The 22,789-nt window shown below is 46.2% G+C and overlaps 1 protein-coding gene across 1 annotated transcript in view; it reads left to right on the top strand.

The window, feature by feature from the left end:
* The window catches only part of ZNFX1 (zinc finger NFX1-type containing 1), a 38,637-nt gene extending 16,934 nt beyond the window's left edge, over positions 1–21,703 (top strand). The window contains exons 8-14 of the mRNA XM_073683875.1: positions 2,018–2,250; positions 2,328–2,467; positions 13,113–13,267; positions 13,349–13,494; positions 15,598–15,708; positions 15,862–15,957; positions 18,598–21,703. Of these exons, the coding sequence (XP_073539976.1) occupies positions 2,018–2,250; positions 2,328–2,467; positions 13,113–13,267; positions 13,349–13,494; positions 15,598–15,708; positions 15,862–15,957; positions 18,598–21,039 (3,323 nt within the window). The 3' untranslated portion in view covers positions 21,040–21,703. The remainder of the gene's footprint in view (positions 1–2,017; positions 2,251–2,327; positions 2,468–13,112; positions 13,268–13,348; positions 13,495–15,597; positions 15,709–15,861; positions 15,958–18,597) is intronic.
* The last annotated feature ends 1,086 nt before the right edge of the window (positions 21,704–22,789 follow it).

The following is a 22,789-nucleotide window of genomic DNA, read 5'->3' as shown; positions in this document are numbered from 1 at the left end:
CTAAAAATCAGTGTTGAATTACGGCTGATTTTTTCTAGTACAATGAATGGTGGGATTCAAAACTACAACTTTTCCCGCAAAATAACAGGCCATCAAATGACTATGTAGACAGAAAAATAAAGAATAAATATGGCTCTTGGAAGAGGAAGAAAAAAACAATAGCATAAAAACAAATATTGGCTGCAGCGGGAAGTGGTTAAAATGAGCATTTCAGCTCTTTTTGGACTCCTAAAATGCTTATTTTAACAGATAGGAAAAGTTTCAAAAAGGAATATAGTGCCATTTTGGCATGGAAATTCAAAGTAAGAACACCATCTTCATTAGGTCTAAGAGATGTATTTAATAATGAATGAGGCTTGTATTATGAAATCTGGTAACATATTGCCTTTAAAATAATTAACTGCACTTCAGAACTTTTGGAATAAAAGAGGAAGGAACATCCTGAAAATATGACCTGCTTGGGATTCCTGAGGATTGGAGTTAAGAACACTGATCATTTAGCTGTGACTGCAATTTTAGCACAGATGGAAAGTGATGGGTTGCAGATGACTGGGTTTGAGGAAGGAGCTATGCTAGTGGAGTACAGTATGTTTGAAAATGGGTTTGATGTCCTCTTACAAACACTCAAATGCTATGTGAACCCCCAGTGTTACCTGCTGAACTATTCAGAACTGTGCTAATGGCATGTTGGTCTTAAGATACGTTGTTATATGTAATGCAATGTTTTATACTATGCCATGAGTTTTCTAAGTATGGTACAACAACTGTGTTACAGCTCCAGTGATGTGAAGCATAAGTGATGTCAGGGTTCAGTGTTATGTGTATTAATATATGAGCTGTGAAAGTTAGAAGCAAAGACTGCATTGCATAAATAGTAAACACACTGAGCTGCTCTGCAGCATGCCGGCCTGCTCCCCTTTGATATCTACAGTATGTTGTGTAGTTTGACCTCACAAGCAGACAGAAGCAAGAAGCCAGATATTGAGTCAGCAAGTAAAAGGATGAGTTATACTTGCTAATTGGTGTATCACCCCAGGTAATTAGATAGGTTTACAAAAGATCTTGTAAAAAGTTCCATCCTGTACTCCAGAGGTTGTAGTCTGAACCAAGAGAAAGTGATAAACCCTCCTGAATAGAGAGCCGCCATTACAGAGAGAAGGAGAAGAGTGCAAAGTTACCCACCATAAGAGCAAAGATTAGATACAGCAGATGAGAGCATAGAGACTTATTCCTGACTGTGAGGTTTGACACATAAGAAGTGTCTGAGGTCTGATTATGAAGAAAATTACTATATCAGAGACAGGCATACACAAGTGTCTGTGTGTGGTGAACTGTTATGTGGTAACTTTGTGAGTAGGCTACAAGTGAGCAAGCTGACAAAAAAGCTACTGGAGGCGGCCATGAGAATTGACAATGAGAAGGGTCCTTGACAAGAACTGTGGATGGGTGCTGCTTCCCAACAATATGAAGGCGATAGAGAGATTGTGACTATATGATGGAAGTGCTGCTGAAGTGTTTGTCAGCTGATTGTCACAAGTGTAACTTTCCATTTCTGTTCAAGACTGTTACCTCTTAAAGAGACATTGTAATTATCAATCTCATTGCCTTCAAGTGAGTCAAAGTTAGTTGAACTGTTGCTGATGTCTATCTGCATTGTTTTCGTCATTCCTGAGTAGAGAAACCACTTTGAAGGCCAGTTGTCTAGACTGTTTGAAGGGACCACCACACACTGTGCCTGGTAACTCTTACATGAGGCACTAAGTGCAGTCAAAGAAGATGATTAAAAGAACGATGTGTATGAAGTGTGGGTAGACTCTCACTAGGATGGTTATAGAGAGTGAAACTTAGTACACAATGACTTTTGGAAATAGATGTTAAATAGACTCAGAGTCATATGTTTTGGTGGTGGACCCAATGGACCCTCAGAGTCATGTGCTTTGGTGGGCCCACAGAAACCCAGTTTGGCAGTGAATATCTATAAACTTCAAAATAAAAACTAAAATGTCTAATATTTTAGAACAACCAGAGCCTGAGGAAATAGAAGAGGAACCAGAGGAGGATCTGATTGATATTGAAGAAGAGGCTGACTTAATTGAGAATGAACGTATGCTTGATGATGATCATAATGAAGATGGAAGACCCAAAAGAAAGGACAAGAAGGCTGAGGAAAATGAATTAGCACAATATGTACAAGCAATGTCATTAGACAGCAAAGAACAAGACATACAGGATCCTGAGGAGCGTTGGGAAGTAAGTGTTATCAAAATCCACAATATATAGAGCGCTATATCAATAAATTGTTTTTAATTTAAACACTTTCTGTTAAGATGTCACGAGACCAGAAAAAAAAGAGAAAGCACAGGATAAAGACAGAGCTGCGGAAATTAGAGGCAATGACAGAAGCAGAGGCTGACCAGATTAGAGATTTATGGAATCTGGACCTAAATACACGCTGGAGACTGTACAGGTAATTTTAGGGTAATGCAAGTTTTCCCTATTTGCCACCTTGGATTAGAATGGGTAATCCTATGTCCTAGTCACCCAAAATATTCTTACAATACAAAAGGAAAGGAAACATGAACACTTGTAAATTTCTAAGTATATAGCTTGAGGAAGAATAGAATTCGTACATTCTTTTTATAGCTCATGCACAAAGACGATGGGGCAATTACACAAGTTTTCTGCCATAAATGCAAGCACCATATAAAATCCTACTATCACTTCTCATACACTGAGGAACATTTACATTTGTGTAGGCTTTGCTTGCTAGTACTACAGAATGCAAATATTTGCTACAGATTTTGACCTTTTTTACATACAGAAAAATGGAGGTGGCCTATTTTATGTCCATCCTTGTGTAGGTCGGTATCTATTCTGCATTCTTTTTGGTTTAGCTTTAGAAATACACTATCAATTTCATACGGACATACACTGTAATTCTATAGCGTCAAACTGCTCAGTGGTCTGCTATATTCTCAGTTCTCCTCCTGTGATATGTGTACTAGGGAGGTAGATACACACTTTGTGGCCGATTCATTGCTTCCTTACCACAATTTTGGCATACAACACCCTAATAAGTCTCAATATCTTTGCGCAACTCAGAAGCAATGGTGGGACAGGGCGTGACTATGCTAGCCCATCAAATTCATGAAAAGTTACACAACTTTAGTGGTTTTCAATTCTTTAAGTGGAATGCACCTCTTAATGAATATGGCACATCATTCACCAGTGGCTCCGTTCATTAACACTGGCATGTGCATGCTGAATTGGCCTCTTTATGTCTAAGGGAAAATGTTTTGGAGATGAGAAGCAATAGGTATAATCGCAGCCTTGGGAGTATATTGATGTACTTTTTTGAGTAGTGGATACATGGCTGACTGATGACTGGCCTGATTAAAGTCAAAGGCAATGGGATCCTTTTCAATTCAGTCCAAATGGAACCATCATGGATTTTATTAGAAACCGAAGACTTCTCAACAGTGTGAACATAGCCTTGGGCTACAATTTGTCTCCACCTTACTTGCTATAAGGTCCAATAAGTTAAAAAAGTTATTCAGTATTTAAATATTGTGCTCAAATTGTTTACATACTGTGAGATTAATTAACTGTCTGCATCTAAATTATCTATATAAGGCTGTGTGCCCACGATGCGTTTTTAATGCGTTTCCACAGCGTTTTTGCAGCTGCGGAAACCCATTAAAAACGCATGGTAGAAGGGCAGCAATGTTCCCCACTGATAATCCGCATGTGCTATGCACATGCTGCGGAAATTTTCCGCTGCGGATTATCATTGTGGAAAAAAACGCAGCACTACCAATTATTTTGCGGAAGTGCTGCGTCTTCGCCGCCAATGACTTGCATTAGACCGCATGGATTACGCGTCACTGTATATGTAGATGCTTAATCCAAGCGTTCTAATGTGCGGATGGTACCCGGGTGTAGAGGAGAGGAGAGTCTCCTCCACACCCAGGTACCATTAAAAAATCTGTAAAAAAAAGAATAAAATAAAAAATAAATGTATACCTTCTATCGGCCCGCGCACCGCTCCTGCTTGGTTCCCGGCACTTTGCAGTGAGTTGAAGGACCTGCGCTGACGTCAGAGTCATGTGATGGGTCACGCGACGCTGACGTCGGCAGGTCTTTCAATTCACTGTTGCCGGCAAGGGAGAACGGAGTGAGCGGGACACCGGGGGCCATCGGAGGGTAAGTATATGACGCGCCCCCTGGGCCTGTGCTGCTGCTGCTGTGCAGGGGGAATACCCGGAGCCGGATCGCTGGGGGTTGTAGTTCTCCGTGGCGGTGACCCGGTCCGTGCCCAGGGTGGTCAAACCAGTGGCAGTCTAATTGTATGGTAATAAGTGTCCGACTACGCCACCCGTGGATTGCGGTCAGTGGGGACCGCCGCTGCGCTGCCGACCGCTGAGGCTGATGTTGGTTGCGCAGCCGAGTATGGGATAACTCCCCACGGGAGGAGTATTGCCTCAGGGCAGCTAATGTGGATGATGATGGGAGTGATGGTGTGAGGATCCCAGTGCTAATGGTGCTGGAGCGGCAAGGAATCACAGAGACGTGAGGTGCAGTTCAGGGTCTTTACTGATGGTACAAGACAGACCCTACCGGGAGTACTGGCTAGTATAAGGGGCCTGGTCAGTCTGCGAGCAAGCAGGAGTTCCCCTGGCCAGGTGGAGTTGTAGGCCTCCCCGTTAATCTGCACTCTTCCTGGCTACCTTGCTGTCAGCGGTTACAAGTAGCCCACGTCCCTGAGTATACCGTGTGGTGCTCACCCGTATGGCTGGTGACTTGGCGCCTTCTGTTAGCCTCCGCTCCTGGATGGCGGCGCTGGTCCCTTCTCTGTGACTGAGCCTCCGGGCTTCTATGGCCAGAGGACCTGGAATCCCCTGCTGGCTGGTTTCTGCTGCTGGACCTGGATGTCCCCACAGCCTCGGACTCCTGTGTCCGGTTTTAGTATCTTCGTCCAGGGCGAACTCTGCTCAGCTCCAGCCCCTGGACTTCTGCTACTGCTCCTACAGAGCTCCTAGTTCTTCCTTTCCCTCTCCAGGCTCTGACTGCTCTCATCCCGCCCAGACCCAGTTTATAAGGGCAGATTCCTCCCCTCCCAGGTCTGGGCGGACCATGTTGCATGCTTAGGGATCCTGACCAGAGAAACCTCCCACTTGCTCTCAGACAAAATATCTCTATTACTGTGGCAACCAGACCCCTGGGGTGTCACATTCCCCCCTAGTAAATTTTAGTACTCCGGGACTAAACACATTTTTTTAAAGAAACATAAATACAAGGTATAACAATAACAAGACAACATATTTACAAGAAGCTTTAGTCTGTAGAGGTCACGGCGTTTCCGTGACCGGGTGTCCATATCACCCAACAAGGCGAAGTCTTGGCACAGAATAGGGGACCTGTCCAAAGCAAACCCCTTGCGTTGCCCTTGGGCGTGGCTGCAAGGGTAGACTAACTACTTTGGGCCGCAAGGAGGCCACGCCAGACAGGTTTTCTCTTCCGCGGTCGTCTTCGCAAGAGGCACCAAGGTGCAACTATCTACAAAACTGTTCCGGTTATCCAGCGTCCATAACCTGTTAGTCCATAAAAATCTGCAGGGTAACTGAGAAACATAATTAGTAACAGGCAACAAACATAAACCATAAACATTTTTCAATAAACAGTCAACTTTACAGTGCATTGGTTTAGCTTCTCCAGCGAGCGGGCATCTGACCTCTAGTGACTCTAGTGGACCTACGGAGCTCACTAACTATTTCTGCACTACAGGGTGTAGGAGGTGTTATGGGCAAGCTGGGCAGCTTTCTGCGCACTCTTTGGCTCACTAGGGTCACGGCAGGCTCACTACTAGCAGAGGGTTGATCCTCCTGTACTGCTGGTGTGGACTCTTCTGCCTCTTGGGCCAGCTGCTGTTCCAGCTCTACCGGTTCCTCTGTAGGCACTTGCGGGGCTGGCTGGAGAAAGGTGAGGACGGGTACCACGACAGCGCCGTTTACTTGTGTCCAAGACCGGGGGAAGTCTCCGAGTACGGTACTGATCATTTCTTCCCTTTCCTCTGCGGGTTGAGGGTTTTCTTGATCTTCTTCAGGGCTTTGCAGCTGCTCGGGACACTTCTTCAGGTGGTCTCTGGAGACAATGGCTGTGGTTTCTCCTCCATCCTTACTGATCACGCAGATTTTTGGGTTCTCATGGCTTGATGGCAGTACGGTGTACGGGTCCTTCTCCCACTGGTCGTCCAACTTGTGGAGCCGTCTCTTCCTCTTCAAGACCTGCTCTCCAGGTACCAGGGGAACAGCGGGAGCATACTGGTTATAAGCCCTCTCTTGCCTTTCTCTAGCTTGAGACAGACTTCGCTCGACGCTCTCCTGCACTTTCCGATACTGCTGCTGCCGTTCTGTATCCTAGTCTGCCTCTGGCGAGGTGTCCTCAGGCGTCAGGACTCCCATATCCAGGTCGATAGGCAGCTTACCAGGTCTTGCTCTCATTAGGTAAGCCGGGGTACAGTTGGTGGAACCTACAGGGATGTGGTTATACAGGTCCACCAGATCGGGCAGTTTCTCAGGCCACAGACTGCGTTCTTCCAGGGGCAATGTTTTTAGCAGATCTATCACCACCTGGTTCATCTTCTCGCAGAGTCCATTGGTTTGAGGGTGATAGGGCGTTGTTCTTATCTTCTTGCAGCCATACAGGTTGCAGAACTCCTGGAAGACCTCCGCTTCGAAGGCTGGTCCTTGGTCTGTCAGCACTTGGTCCGGGTACCCGTGTGGACGGCAGAAATGCTGCTGGAAGGCTCTAGCTGCTGTTTGAGCCGTTAAGTCCTTGACCGGGACCACCACCAGGAACCGGGAGTAATGATCTACGATTGTGAGGGCGTAGACATACCCAGATCTGCTTGGAGCCAGTTTCACATGGTCCAGGGCTACCAGTTCCAGTGGCTGTCTGGTGATGATGGGCTGCAAGGGAGTCTTCTGGCTGGCACGGTCCTTTCTTCTCAGGTGGCACGGGCCACAGTCTCTGCACCACCTCTCGATGGCTCCTCTCATGCCTACCCAGTAGAACCGTTCACGCAACAAGAACTCCAGCTTCTTCCATCCGAAATGCCCTGCTCCGTTGTGGTATGCCTCCAGAACCATAGCCGCGTCTCGTCTTGGGACCACTACCTGCCAGGTCAACTCATGTGTTCGAGAGTTAACCATTCTCCGGCACAGCTTCTCCCTGTAGAGGAACAGCTTACTTTTCTCCTTCCACAGTTGCTTGGTCTCCTCCGGAGCGTCTGGGTCAAGACTGGCATCGGCTTGGGTCAGCATTTCCTTCACCAGACGGACTGCGGGATCACTGTCTTGCGTCTCCGCCCAGTTGTAGTGGGGCAAGGGATTGAACGTCACGGAGCGCCTGTCTTTCACACGGTGGGAATACAGGGTAATCCCATGACGGTGGAACGCAGGGAGCTCAACTTCTTCCAGATCTTCTGGATCTTCCCCTACGTCCGGTAAGTTCGGCATTCTAGACAGGGCATCCGCGTTGGCATTTGATCGTCCTGCCCGGTATTTAATGGTGAATTCAAAGTTGGACAGGCGGGCCATCCATCTCTGTTCCAGGGCACCGAGCCTTGCAGTGTCCAGGTGTGTCAACGGGTTGTTATCCGTGTACACGGTGAATTTGGAGGAGGCAAGGTAATGCTTGAAACGTTCGGTCACTGCCCACACTACTGCCAGGAACTCCAGCTTGAATGAGCTATAATTCTCAGGGTTCCTCTCCGTGGGCCGTAGCTTTCGGCTGGCGTAAGCGATTACCCGTTCTTTCCCTTGCTGGATCTGGGACAGTACGGCTCCTAGCCCGATGTTGCTTGCGTCCGTGTGGAGGATAAAGGGCTGGCTGTAGTCTGGATATGCCAGGATTTCATCCCCCGTGAGGGCCATCTTCAGCTGGCAGAAGGACTCCTCTTCCAGCTTTTCCCACCTGAAGGGCGGCTTCTGGTTTTTGGCTTTCCGAGATTGACCTATCAGGAGGTCCTGCATAGGGGCTGCCATTTTGGTGAAACCGGGAATGAATCTTCGGTAGTAGCCTACCAACCCGAGGAACTGCCGCACTTCCTTTATGCTGGAGGGTCTTGGCCAGTCCTTAATTACGGTGATCTTATCAGGGTCGGGAGCCACTCCATCAGCACTCACCACGTGTCCCAGGTACTGCACCTTTGGTTTCAGGAGGTGACACTTGGAGGGTTTCACCTTTAGGCCGTAGTTTGCCAGAGCTTCGAACACTTCTGCCAGGTGTTTCAGGTGGTCCTCGTAGGTCTTGGAATAGGCGATGACATCGTCCAGGTATAACAGGACCGTCTCGAAGTTCCGGTGTCCCAGACAGCATTCCATCAACCGTTGGAAGGTTCCTGGTGCGTTGCAGAGCCCGAACGGCATGCAGTTAAATTCACTGAGACCCATCGGGGTGGTGAATGCGGTCTTCTCCCGGTCCGCCTCTGCTACAGGAACCTGCCAGTACCCGCTAGTGAGATCCAAAGTAGAGAAGAAGTTAGCAGATTTTAATGCAGCTAAGGACTCTTCTATCCTTGGTAACGGGTACGCATCTTTGTGTGTGATACGGTTGACCTTCCTGTAGTCTACACACATTCTCATAGTGTTGTCCTTCTTTTTCACTAAGACTAGTGGAGCTGCCCAGGGGCTACAGCTGTCCCTGATTACCCCAGCCTCCTTCATGTCTCTAAGCATCCCCTTGGCGTGTTGGTAGTGTGCCGGGGGTACGGGTCGGTATCTCTCCTTTATGGGAGGATGGTCTCCCGTGGGGATGTGGTGTTCTACCCCCTTTACTCGCCCGAAGTCTAGCGGGTGTTTACTAAACACTCTCTCGTACTCTCGAACAACCCGATAGACTCCCTGTTTCTGGTGTGAGGGAGTGGAGTCAGTACCCAAGTGCAGTTGCTGACACCAGTCCTCCATTGGTTTCTTAGAGCCGTTACCTTCCTCTGGTTGAGATGGAGGCAAGGGTTCCACGGCCTGTACAGAATTCTGGTTTATGGTGAACAATTTGGCTAGCGTGGCATACCGGGGCAGGTGTACTTCTCTCTCCCCGATATTTATGATGCGAACGGGCACCCTCCCATGGCGTACATCGACCACCCCCCGTGCTGTCAAAATGGTGGGCCTACTGTCTGAATAGACGGGTTCTACCATTGCTTGGTAGTCTCTACCTCTTAGACCAATAGCTGCCGGCACCAAATCATCATCTCACTTTTTGGGGGCATGGCAATAGGGAACGGGTCACACATTCTCACGCTACCTATCTCACCACCAGATAGTTCCACCTGTTGCCGCTTCATCAGTGCCCGGATCTCTTTTTGGAGCACACGCTGCTGGCCGGAACTGGCATTCTTGGCAACCTGCTGTAAAATGAGAATCACCTCTGCAAGACAATTTTCAATCACATTAGTTCCCAAGGTTATTCTAGGGTGACTCTCATGGCGGTCTATGTCCACTATTATCAGTCCTTGTGCCGCCAGTTCGACTTTACCGATCTTAATGGTCACCTCTTTGAATCCCACCAGCGGCACGGGCTGACCATTGCTGGCGATGATACTCAGGTCGTCATCTGGGTAGCGGGTTATGTCCGAGTCATTCCAGTACTGTTTAAAGAGCACGTACGGGATGGTGGTCACCTGTGACCCAGTGTCTAGTAGGGCACTCATAGGAATGCCATCCAGTACCACAGGCAAGATTGGACGTCCCCCTACGTATTTACCACGCCAGTTTGATGGGCCTGATGGTCTTATGCCTGGGGGTTGGCCCTCTACCCCAGGTTGTGCCCGTTTAAATGACAGTACCTTGCTACATGTCCGGGTTGATTGCAGCGGCGGCAGATGGGTCGTCCGTCCTCGTTGTATCTGTCGCTGGGTCTTCCTCTGGCCGGTGGGGTCCTCCTCAGTCGGCGCCACGGGACGTCCTCCGGTCCGGATGCTAGCTGGATCTTTCCTGGAGAAGAGACCTGTAAAGACTGCACAGTTCTGGTTAGCGCGGCAACGCTCTTAGTCAGCTCTTGGACCTGATGGTGCAGGTCTGTAGCCGGGTCACTGTTTAAAGCCTGCGCATCAGCTCCCACAGGCCCTGCAGACAAGGGCGCCGTCTCCTGATGGTAAGTGATAGCAGGGCGCCTGTGGGTCACAGCGCCACCTGGTGCCGGTTCTCGGAGCACCCGGATGGCTCTGTCCTTGAACTGTGCAAAGTCCAGGTCAGGGTCCTGTAAGGCCATTGCCCGCAACTGGGTTCGGTGGGCATTGCACAGTAGACCCTCAATAAATTGTTCAGTCAACAGCTTATCTTCATTTCCCACGCTGTCAGGGTCTGCCTGCTTAATGGCTCTCAGGGCCTCTTGTAGGTTTAGAGCATAGTCTCTTATACTCTCATGTGCCCGTTGTTTGCACCCATAAAATCTTAGTTTTATTTCGGCTGAGGTGCGGGTGTCAAATGTGTCTTTCAGCCGGGTTAGTATGTCTCTGACAGTCCTCTTCCTCCCAGGTGGCCAGGACTTTACCTCCCTTTGGGCTGCCCCGATTAATTGGGCCACCAGGATGCTCACTTTTTGCTCTTCTGTGAGGGGGTATACCTGGAAGAGGCTATCCAGTCTTTCTCTAAAGTCATTTAGAGTATGTGACTCCCCTGAGTACTGGGGTAGCCAGGTTGCCCCCGGGATATAGGGCATGGTGAAGGGCATGACCACAGCAGCGGTTGCGCTGGCGGTGGCTGTGGCAGTGGAGCTCCCCTCGGTGTCCGGCATCCTCCTTCCCCCCTAGTGGACCGTGGCCTACCTTGCGATGCTCTTCTTCCGTAGGCCACGGCTCCGCAGTCGATCGTCGGGGTTGAGGACCTGGCGTCTCGCTCCGATGACGTCAGCGTCGCTCTTCCTCCCTTCCAGGACCTTGCGCAGCGTCAGAGCGTGGGGCGGAGCGTGGGGCGGAGCTTCGGATCTCACGCGCTTTCGGCGTCCACGCCCCTCTTCTTCCTGTGCGGCGTCCCGAAGATGGCGTCCGAAGGCGGGAAGCAGCTGCGGATGGCTGGAAGAAGGCAGAAGACGGCGGGAAACGGTCCAAGATGGCGTCTGATGGCGGGAATCGGCTCCGGATGGCGGGAAAGGACTCCGGACGGCGGGAAACTTCACCACAGGTAAGTATAAAAGTCTCTTTTTCAGGCACGCAGTACCCGGTGGTTGCGGGCACGAAATCCTGCCGACTACGCCAAAGTTGACGCGCCCCCTGGGCCTGTGCTGCTGCGCAGGGGGAATACCCGGAGCCGGATCGCTGGGGGTTGTAGTTCTCCGTGGCGGTGACCCGGTCCGTGCCCAGGGTGGTCAAACCAGTGGCAGTCTAATTGTATGGTAATAAGTGTCCGACTACGCCACCCGTGGATTGCGGTCAGTGGGGACCGCCGCTGCGCTGCCGACCGCTGAGGCTGATGTTGGTTGCGCAGCCGAGTATGGGATAACTCCCCACGGGAGGAGTATTGCCTCAGGGCAGCTAATGTGGATGATGATGGGAGTGATGGTGTGAGGGTCCCAGTGCTAATGGTGCTGGAGCGGCAAGGAATCACAGAGACGTGAGGTGCAGTTCAGGGTCTTTACTGATGGTACAAGACAGACCCTCCCGGGAGTACTGGCTAGTATAAGGGGCCTGGTCAGTCTGCGAGCAAGCAGGAGTTCCCCTGGCCAGGTGGAGTTGTAGGCCTCCCCGTTAATCTGCACTCTTCCTGGCTACCTTGCTGTCAGCGGTTACAAGTAGCCCACGTCCCTGAGTATACCGTGTGGTGCTCACCCGTATGGCTGGTGACTTGGGGCCTTCTGTTAGCCTCCGCTCCTGGATGGCGGCGCTGGTCCCTTCTCTGTGACTGAGCCTCCGGGCTTCTATGGCCAGAGGACCTGGAATCCCCTGCTGGCTGGTTTCTGCTGCTGGACCTGGATGTCCCCACAGCCTCGGACTCCTGTGTCCGGTTTTAGTATCTTCGTCCAGGGCGAACTCTGCTCAGCTCCAGCCCCTGGACTTCTGCTACTGCTCCTACAGAGCTCCTAGTTCTTCCTTTCCCTCTCCAGGCTCTGACTGCTCTAATCCCGCCCCAGACCCAGTTTAAAAGGGCAGATTCCTCCCCTCCCAGGTCTGGGCGGACCGTGTTGCATGTTTAGGGATCCTGACCAGAGAAACCTCCCACTTGCTCTCAGACATAATATCTCTATTACTGTGGCAACCAGACCCCTGGGGTGTCACATATATATTTATTTTTTATTTTTACCACTCTCTCGGGTCACACTATATAAATCCATGCTGTTTGCATGGATTTATATAGTGTGACCTAGTTGTCACAAGCACTTTCCAAGTGATGCTAATCGCTTGGAAAGCGCTTGTCAATCCACATGCAGAAATGTCAGTGGGTAACTGCTCCATTTCCGCATGTCCCTGGCAGGAAAACGCATGTACAATCCGCATTTACAATCCGCATGCGTTTTTTTCTGCCAGGGAGATGCAGAAACGCTCAGGAAAAAATCCTGAGCATTTCTGCATCGTGGGCACATAGCCTAAGCCAGTCTCACATGACCATGCTCTTGGTGTTTATTTTCTGCTTGTGTGATGTCTCACACTTTGAACACATGGTTATTTCTCCCTCACATCTACTTGTACTAGAGAAGATATTTGCCACTTATCTCCACTGATCCCTGGCTCTTACTTCCCTCACTGTTCCTGTAGGGATTGTGTTTCACATTCTGGGCAGCAGATTGCTTTGTTCAGTAAATTGTATAAGTCCTTAGTAGAGCTGTGTCTTAGTGTTTTCTGCATGAAGATAGTGAGTAATGACAGTGACAACACTACCTCGTATTACCTACACCTTGTAATAAAGGGGGATTCAGACAGCTGTAAATAGATGCAATGGCTGTCAGAATTGAGAAAAATCATGGACACACATGGTAGCTTCACCTAAAACAATCCCTAGCAACAACTAAAGAAAGGTACTTTACAGAGATGGGCAACATAATGAGAACGATAATTCTGACTTACTGGTGTGGAGGCCACTATTGAACATTCCTTTTTTTTTTTTTCAAAAATATAGATATTGGATACAACTCTATCAAATAGATATTCGTCAGAAAATTTTGACTCATGAGCAAAATTATCAGGAGTCGGCAGATCGATTGTCAGAATTAAGGCAAAAACAGGACTTGCATATTCTCAAGGAAGCAACAGTAATTGGCATGACCACTACAGGTCAGTGATTCGACCTCATAAATGGTGAATTGAGGGATGTTTATTACTTGTTTCAGTAAACAGGTGTCATCCTCTGAATAGGTGCTGCAAAATATAGGCGCATTCTCCAGGAAGTGGAGCCGCGCATTGTAATAGTGGAAGAGGCAGCAGAGGTTCTAGAAGCTCACACCATAACCACGCTCAGTGCGGCCTGCCAACATCTCATCCTTATTGGGGACCATCAACAGGTAAGTCCAAGCACATGTAACTCCATGAGGTTGATGGTGTTATAACAGTATGTTAGATGGGGGTTAGCAGTGGCACACTAGCTCAACATGCAAAGAACAAGCCCTCATAGTGGTATAGTGGTGCAAAGTGGTGGATGGTAACTAGTACTTGGAAACCACCTTGTCAGGCATTCAGAAAAAAATATTAAATCAAAGGATTTATCAACGATTCTTAAAAAATAGCCAGGTGGTATGATAAAATAATTTGTTTGCGCCCGTCAAATCTTCTGCTATCTCAATGCTGTCACTGGTCCATTTTTATTGTTCTACATTGATGATGTTCCAAGTACCTGCAAATGACTGCTGCAACCATTCACTGGTCTCAGTGATTAAGTGCCAACATCACAATAGAGGCCAGTGACTGGCTGCAGCGGTCACATCAGGGTAGTTGAAATGTCGTCATTGAGGAAGAGATAACTAAGTACGACACAACCACGAGATCAGCGCCTCTTGAGCAGCAGGGGATTGACTAGGTGAATATAAGTTATCGTTATTATGTCCACTGCTATCTGGCCATATTTTAAAACCAGGCATACAGACCTGCTCATCTCCCTCATGAAATCCACTCATGTGGTCCCTGCAGGGACAGGAAATGATGAAGTCCCTTTCTTCAGTCGCCTGACTGATAAAGCCTGTGATTGGCTACAGACCTCAACCGTACTGACCTGGAGAATAAATTGAAGGTGGAATTTTTTCCAAACAGTAAAAAACACACACACAAAAAATAAACTATGAAGGAAAAAAAAACCGCAATTCCATTAAGAATTTTATATGGTTTCTAATAAATTAAATGGCACCATTAAAAAAATACAACCCCTCCCACAGGTAAAAAGTCCTCAGATGGCTATTTTGACAGAGTGATGCCAGGTTCAGTAGGGTACAAGCAGGTTGAAGGCTTTTTCACACCGCAAGCTCCCCTAGGTAACCTGCCACTCTGAGATTGTAGGGTGGCCAGTAACCTAGGCAACGAACTGTACACTTTAAAATTAAAACTTTGTTCTTGAGAAGAGAGGATTTTTAATAAGTGATAATTTGTAAAGTTATACAGAGAGGAGTTTTGATAACTGATCAATTGCAAAATTGCTTGTTTTTACAAGCACTTTGAAATATTACCCATTTATGACATTGAGACAGTTGTCCGGTCTAAAATGAAAAGTCTGCAGTCACCCTATGTGACTGCAGACTTGTGAATCCTTCCAGCAAACGCACTGTGTGCTGTGAGGATTGTCTGCCCCGGGAACGGCAGTCACTTATGCAATGTGTGTATTCCCGAGCAGACCCCGTCTAGTGGGTGTGGCCTACTCAATGAACCTGCATCGAGGGAGTCCGTGCCCAACTTAGTGGGTGCGGACGTCTACTGGACGTGGCCATCAAGTTGGCACGGACTTGCTCAATGCAAAGCTGTGGGCGTGGCCTCACTCAATGCAAGACCTGTCTAGTGGTCAAGGACGCACCCACTAGACAGGTTCTGCTCAGGAGTATGAATATCGCATACTTGACTTCCGTTCCCGGGGCAGACAACGGTGAATCCTCGTAGCACACAGTGCCTGCGCTGGGAGGATTCTTAAGTCTGCAGTCAGAGTGATTGCAGACTTTTCATTTTAAACCAGACAACCCCTTTAAGATGACTTTTTTGTGTTACCACTTTTGAAGCTTACAGCCTATGCATTTTTTTTTAAGTTTGATGGCAGTTGTTTCTATTGCCAGCTACAGAGAGAATTATATGTTATATCTTACTATGGCCTCGATTCATTAAGACTGGCGTTCGTACAGAGGCGCACAGCACTTAATAAATTGTATTGAAACCGCAAAACACAGACCAGTAAGTGACAAATCACTGAAATCAGGCTCTCTGCATCGACATCTTGGTGCAATCAGATTACATAGTAAAAACCTCTTGACAGATTCCCTTCAAGATTTTTGGTTTGGGACTGAAAATGACATCAACAAAATATGTATTACGGAACCTAATCCTAAGCCTTAAACCAGTCCAGAACATACAAGAATATTCATAGTATCCAAGGTACACATGTTTAAACATCTTATTCTCACATTTTGTTATAGCTAAGACCAAGTGCCAATGTATATGACCTAGCCAAGAACTTTAACCTGGAAGTGTCCCTGTTTGAGCGTCTTATTCATTCTGATCTACCATTTGTTCGTCTCAACTACCAGGTAAGGACAGCACATATGGGATGAAGCTTTATTGTTGGTGTAGATTAATAACCATTATTAAGTATAATTTTTGCAATTGTAACCGTCATGCAACTGTTTGTAAGGAGGGCATAACTGCGATTATTCAATAACACTATATGTCATCCCTCTTAGCATCGCATGCGACCTGAAATAGCAAGACTATTGACTCCTCACATCTACAGTCAGCTGGAAAATCACCCCTCTGTACTCAACTATGAAAATATCAAGGTGAGGGAGACCTGACCTTGTGAATTCTATTATGAATGACAGTGCTGATTTCTAGATTTCAAATCCTACAACTATTAATAGTGGGCTTATAGGGGATTGAACTTTTACTTAAAGAAAACTCATTCATTATATAATAATACGTTCTGCAAATGTCTAATATACTTTGTTTTAAGTTCCGCTCTGTACTTGCTGCCAGTGAGAAGAAACATTATGGTTTTTACCCACATCCTGGTCATGTCTGCTTAGCTCTAGGGTTCATTCACACTTCAGTTATTCATATCCTTGTTTTTCATGGACAGAACTTGAACCTATTATAGTCTATGGGGCTCTTCATATGTCTGTTAATTTTTGTGGCCCTAGTGGTCCACACAAAAAAATGGAGAAATTACCAATTTTGAGTCGAACTAACCAATGGAAGTGTATGGGTTTTATGAAAAAATAGGGTAGTAAAAGATGCTATCCCTTTGCTGTCCATTTTCATGGACTGATAGGAGAAGATTGAGAAACCTCCATCAGTTTTTTTTTTTTTTTGCATATGATGACAAATCAGACCATGTTTTGCATACAAGAAAAATCACTGTCATCTGAATGAGCCCTTATATGATGTGTATCAAGGCAAGGTTGTGGGGAAAAGCTGCACCTGTCTGCGTAAAACATGTTAAAGGGAATCTGTCCACAGGTTTTTGCTATGTAATCAGACAGTAGCAGGATATAAGGGCAGAAACCCTGATTCCAGCGATGTATCACTTTCTGGACTGCTTTGGTGTTGTTTGGATAGAATCTGTTTTCTCTGCTGTAGATGTAGCAGTTCTCTGAATGCTGAGGTCTGTATAACCCTGCCCACACCACTGATTGGCAGCTGTCTGTGTACTGTGTATTATTAGCAAGCTGCTAATCAGTGATGGGGCGGGGTTAAACAGATTAGCCTGACTGACCTGCATGTGAGACTAAAGGCCCCGTCACACTAAGCGATGCAGCAGCGATCCCGACAACGATACGACCTGTCAGGGATCGTTGCTGCGTCGCTATGTCGTCGCTGATGAGCTGTCAAACAGGCAGGCTCACCAACGATCAGGGGAGCAGCGACATCGTGGAAAGGATCTTTCCACGATGTCCTGCTCCTGGTTACCAGCCTGCTGCTGAAGCAGGAGCAGGCTGGTAACCATGATAAACAGCGGGTTACTAAGTGCGCGTGTGCCCCTAATAACCCGCTGTTTACCATGGATACCACTCTGCTACGGTGCGCGGGAGGTTACCGTTCACCTTAGCAGAGTCGTATCCATGATAAACATCGGGTTATTAGGGGCACGCGCGCACTTAGTAACCCGATGTTTATCATGGATACAACTCTGCTAAGGTGAACGGTAACCTCCCGCGCACCGTAGCAGAGTGGTATCCATGGTAAACAGCGGGTTACTAAGTGCGCGCGTGCCCCTAGTAACCCGATGTTTATCATGGTTACCAGCCTGATCGTTGGTCCCGCTGGTCACACACAGCGATGTGTGCTGGCCAGCGGGAGGCCAACGACCAAAAAATGGTCCAGGACACTTTGCAGCGATCAGCAACCTCACAGCAGGGGCCTGATCGCTGCAAAGTGTCACACATAGCGACATCGCTGGTGAGGTCGCTGTTGCGTCACCAAAACCGTGACACAGCAGCGATCTCGCTATGTGAGACGGGGGCTTTAGTCTAGTAGTGATTAAATATCCTGCTGATAAAACACATTGTATTGAAACTACAGCACACAGCCTAATAACTTAGACAACCATGGAATCAGGGTCTCTGGAACTACACTATGCTGCTCTAAAATTAAATATCAAAAACCTGATGACAAATTCCCTTTAAACATCTGTAAAAACAGTGCTCAGAAGTCATATTGCAAAACTGCAGCCAGTAGCGTAAATTTGGTGTCAAGAGAAGCGACGCATGGTCAATGAGAATCTGTTAAAATTAGATAACGGAATATTAATTTGCACTTTGATTTACTGGGATCAAAAAGAATTGACACTAACAAAGCAATATATTGGTTGTCTAAGATGAGCAAAACTGGTTTTCCTCTAGAGAAAGCACCACTTTTATTACTGGTCAGCTTACATGGGACTTTCCACTTGTTTTTTTTTTTAGGTTTAGGTTTAGGTTTTAAGGTGGCTTATTACAAAAAGAAACCAGGCATATTTACCAACAGAATCAACCCCCATATGCTGCTCTGATGGCCTCCACTGGGCCCGAAGTGATGCCGTCCCAACAACCAGTGACCTGGCTATTGAGGCCACTGATTGACTGTAGGGCTGGGACATTATCACTTCCGGTCAAGCTGGGACTCTCGAAACGGCAGTGCTAGAGAGGGGGTGGATACTCGTGGTAAGTCGGCTGGTGGTAAGTAAGAAGCGCTTCCTTTTGTAAACTTAAAAAAATAGAGGTAAAACCATTAAATTCAGAAAGATTTCCACTTTTGTCTATGGATTATGCCTGATATTACAGCTAAGTTTAGTTCTGAAGACGCTTTACTCTTGTCTCTAGGCTGTGTATACTTTTGCAGCTAATCCCTACTCAAGTAAATGGAGCTGAAATACAATACCAGGCACAGTCTGGAGTTCTTTCTAACTAAAAAAATGACAATTTTTGTTTCTCACACTTCAGGGCGTTTCAACGAACCTCTTCTTTGTACAACATGAATTTCTGGAGCAAGAGATCCAAGACGGGAGAAGTCACCAGAACAAACACGAGGCTGAGTTCATAGTGGAACTGTGCAAGTACTTTTTACATCAAGAATATAAACCATCACAGATTACCATCCTCACCACGTACACAGGGCAGCTTTTCTGTCTTCGCAAACTCATGCCGGCCAAGACGTTCTCTGGAGTGAAAGTACATGTTGTTGACAAGTACCAGGGAGAAGAAAATGATATAATACTTCTCTCATTGGTCCGTAGCAACAAGCAAAAAAAGGTTGGATTCCTCCAGATCTCCAACAGGATCTGTGTCGCGTTGTCAAGAGCCAAAAAAGGGCTGTTTTGCATTGGAAATATGAACATGCTGGGCACGGTCTCTCTATGGAGTCGCATCCTTTGTACTTTACGTCAAGGAGCACAAGTTGGCGATCAGCTGATGCTTTGCTGCCAAAATCACCCTAACAATCGTACGCTTGTGAGTAAAGCTAGTGATTTTAGGAAGGTGCCAGAAGGAGGATGCACCCAGAAATGTGATTTTAGACTGAACTGTGGACATGTGTGTACACGGGTGTGCCATCCGTATGATTCTGAGCACAAAGAATACCAGTGCAACAAAGACTGCCAGAAGGTGTTGTGTGGAGAAGGACACCGTTGCAAAAGAAAATGTTTTGAGACCTGTGGAAAATGCATGGAGAAAGTAGAGAAGCTTATGCCACTGTGTGGCCACCAACAAATAGTGCCATGTAGCATTTCTGTAAATGATTTCTGCTGCACTGTACCATGTAGCCAACTCCTACAGTGTGGTCATCCATGCAAAAAGCTTTGTGGAGAAGAATGTGAAGAACGCTGTCAAGAGACAATTAGAGTCCAGCTAAAGTGTGGGCATAATCAGGAAGTTCTTTGCTGGCAAAAACGAGACATAGAGTTTGGCATGCCAATAAAATGCAGACAGCCCTGCCGAATTGAGTTAAGTTGTTATCACACATGCCGTGGTACATGTGATACCTGCTTTCAAGGCAGATTTCATGATAGCTGCCACCATCCATGCAAAGCTATTTTAATCTGTTCCCATGAATGCAAAGAACCTTGCACAAATGAATGCCCTCCATGCAAAATGGTGTGCAAAAACCGCTGCGTCCATAGCCAATGTAAAAAGAAATGTGGGGAAAACTGCGCTCCCTGTATGGAGCCCTGTTACTGGAGATGTGAGCACTATGCCTGCAGCAAGCTTTGCTCTGAGCCATGCGACCGCCCACCATGCAATGTTCCATGTACAAAACAGCTGAAATGTGGACACCCTTGCATTGGGTTGTGTGGTGAGCCTTGTCCTAAAAAGTGTCGAGAATGCCATAAAGATGAAGTCAATGAGATATTTTTTGGATTTGAAGATGATGACGATGCCCGCTTTGTAGAGTTGGAGGACTGTGGGCACATTTTTGAAACTGAGGGTATGGATACGTACATGAACGGAGACCATAATTCCGAAGAGCAAACTGCAATCAAACTTAAAGTGTGCCCGAAATGTCAGACTCCCATAAGGAAGAATCTAAGATATGGTACAGTCATCAATAAAACTCTGGATGAGATTGAGAAGGTGAAAAAAATGATAAAAGGAGCAGTGGATCTCCAAAATGAAACCAAAAACCGACTCTTAAAGACTCTACAGGAGAAGGTGGAAATCAGAAGAAATTTTCCAGATGAATATTCAGTGTTAAAGGATGAAATAGAGAATGTAGAAACACCACTCAGAACATTGCTCAGTTTAGAAAATAAGATATTGTTCTATCAAAAAATAGCAAAGTTATTCACTAATGTCAGCAAAGTAGATGATGTAGAGAAGAGGGCCCTGAAAAATCGCTTGCTAGAAATGAAGAAATGGTTGGAAAAAACACGCTCATTTTTCACAGAGCAAGAGCTTTCTGATCTACAGTGTGAGGTGCTACGTTTCACCTATCTCCTAGATTTGCTCATAAGATGTAAAATTGCCAAGGCTAAAATCACCCCAACAATCAAGATAGAAATACAAGCCTTAAGAGATGTCTTAGAAAGAAGTAAAAAGTTTACAGAGGAAGATGAAAACTTTGTGAAAGCAAAACTAAAAGAGCTGAAAGAAAGCCTTCCTCGTTCGGGACTTGACATTTCAGAGAGTGAACGAAAAATGATCTTGCAGGCCATGGGCCTTCAGAAAGGTCACTGGTTTAAGTGTCCCAATAACCATGTATATTGTATTACGGAATGTGGGGGGGCAACGCAGAGCTCTAAATGTCCTGAGTGCCATGAAGTCATTGGAGGAGCGAATCATAGTCTTGTGTCAACTAACAGCTTGGCACCAGAAATGGATGGTGCTCAACATGCAGCTTGGTCAGACACTGCCAATAACTTGCAAAATTTTGAAGACTTAATTTTATAATTAACTTAATATCTATTGTGACAAATCACAATCACTTTTCAGACAGTTAGAAATGGAGGTAGAGAAGGACTGTAGCTGCAGCCCCCTCCTCTCCCCTTGCACTCTAAGTGTGTGTGTGTATGTTGGCACGAAGCAAATCCTATTGTAAAATGAGGGCAGCACAGGGGCTCAGTGGTTAAAACTTTTGACCTGGGGTCCTGGATTCAAATCCCACCAAGGACATCTGCAAGAAATTTGCATCTTCGCCCTGTGTTTGCATGGGTTTCCTCCAGGTACTCCAGTTTTTTCCTTAAGCCTTTCTTTAGACTGTTAGCCCCAATAGGGACAGTTTTTGCAGCGCTATATAAGCGAGTAAAATAAAATATGAAATAAGTGTATTATTACTGATAACTCTCTCCACCATAGACCTGTTATATACCACGGTCTGAGGACACAGCTGACAATCCCAGCACCCACCGCTCAGTGATAATTAGTGTTCAGCTAAAGTAACTGATTACTTTTCAGTTAATGGACATAATTTTTCTAATCTTAGACAAGGCATGTCACCTTAAAAATAAATGCCAAAATATTGATGCAGGGATACTTTAAATATGAATAGATCTTGTTTTTCTGATTCTATTTTATGGAATTAATATGTAAAAATAAAAACTGTTTTTTCAATGCATCTGCATTTGAGTATTTTTTTCTCCTCATCATGTCTGTGTTGGCATTGCTGCTTAAGAGCTAATTCAGACTTCAGTTTTTCATATAGGAGTTCTATCATTATTTCTTATGGATAGGTCTCATACCATGTAAAGTTATTAAAGTCTATGAGGCTATTCACATAGTTTTGTCAACTGATTTGTCCGCTCCGATACATGGAGATATATCTGTTTTTGACCCAAATCACAGATCAAACTCGGCAATTCAAGTCTATGGGTCTGTGAAAAATTCAGACAGCACTTAGTTGCCACCCGTGTGCTATCTGTATGCTGTTCAATTTCCATGTTAGTTGGATAGGAAAACTTGGAGAAAACATCTCGCACGCAGAAAAAAAACTAATGAAACTCTGATAGGAAAACTGACTAAATACTGATGAAAATCTGATCCCAAACACTGAAAAATGGTCAGTTTTTTTTTGCATACGAGAAAAATCATTGATGTCTGAATGAACGACAAGAATTTCTTACCTTGAAAGTTTGCGGTTTTCCACTTCAAATCCTTAGAAAGATCCCATAATGACACCCAGATCACTCAATTCTTTTTCTGCCCTTCTCTGGCCCTATAAAACCAGAGCTGTCAATCAAAGAAGAGGGGAGGGTAGAGGTAGAAGGAAAAAAGCAGGTGGGAAGGTGCTTCATGGAGTTGCCATTCATTTAAATACACCTTCCCACCTGCTAATTTTCCCTCTATCTCCAGCCCCTTCTTCTTTGACAGCTCTGGCTTCATAGAGCAAGAGAAGGGTGGAGACACCCACTTTTGCTAAATCCCTACTATTTTGTAAGCAGATTCACAGGACTAGCCTGACAAATTTGGAACTATTGGCAAGTATGAACCATTAAACCTTTGCTCCGTAAAGCCTTTTTATGCAGCACAATGTAAAGTGCAGGCAAAGACAGTGCCTTGATATCTAAAGAAGCACCAGCGGGATTTTGACTAGAGTGACATCACATTTGCCTCTTTAGCCCAGTGGCGGTTTCCATGCTGTATCATGTATGTAATGTTGCCAGCTGTCTTTGCTTGTCTTTCATATGCCACTTTGTGGATACAC

The sequence above is a fragment of the Phyllobates terribilis genome, unplaced genomic scaffold, assembly GCF_046119375.1.
Source record: "Phyllobates terribilis strain yellow unplaced genomic scaffold, ASM4611937v1 Scaffold_5__5_contigs__length_657084704, whole genome shotgun sequence".
NCBI classification, from domain to species: domain Eukaryota; kingdom Metazoa; phylum Chordata; class Amphibia; order Anura; family Dendrobatidae; genus Phyllobates; species Phyllobates terribilis.
The sequence above is the reverse complement of the archived record's forward strand: the minus strand, read 5'-3'. Positions and strand labels throughout refer to the sequence as shown.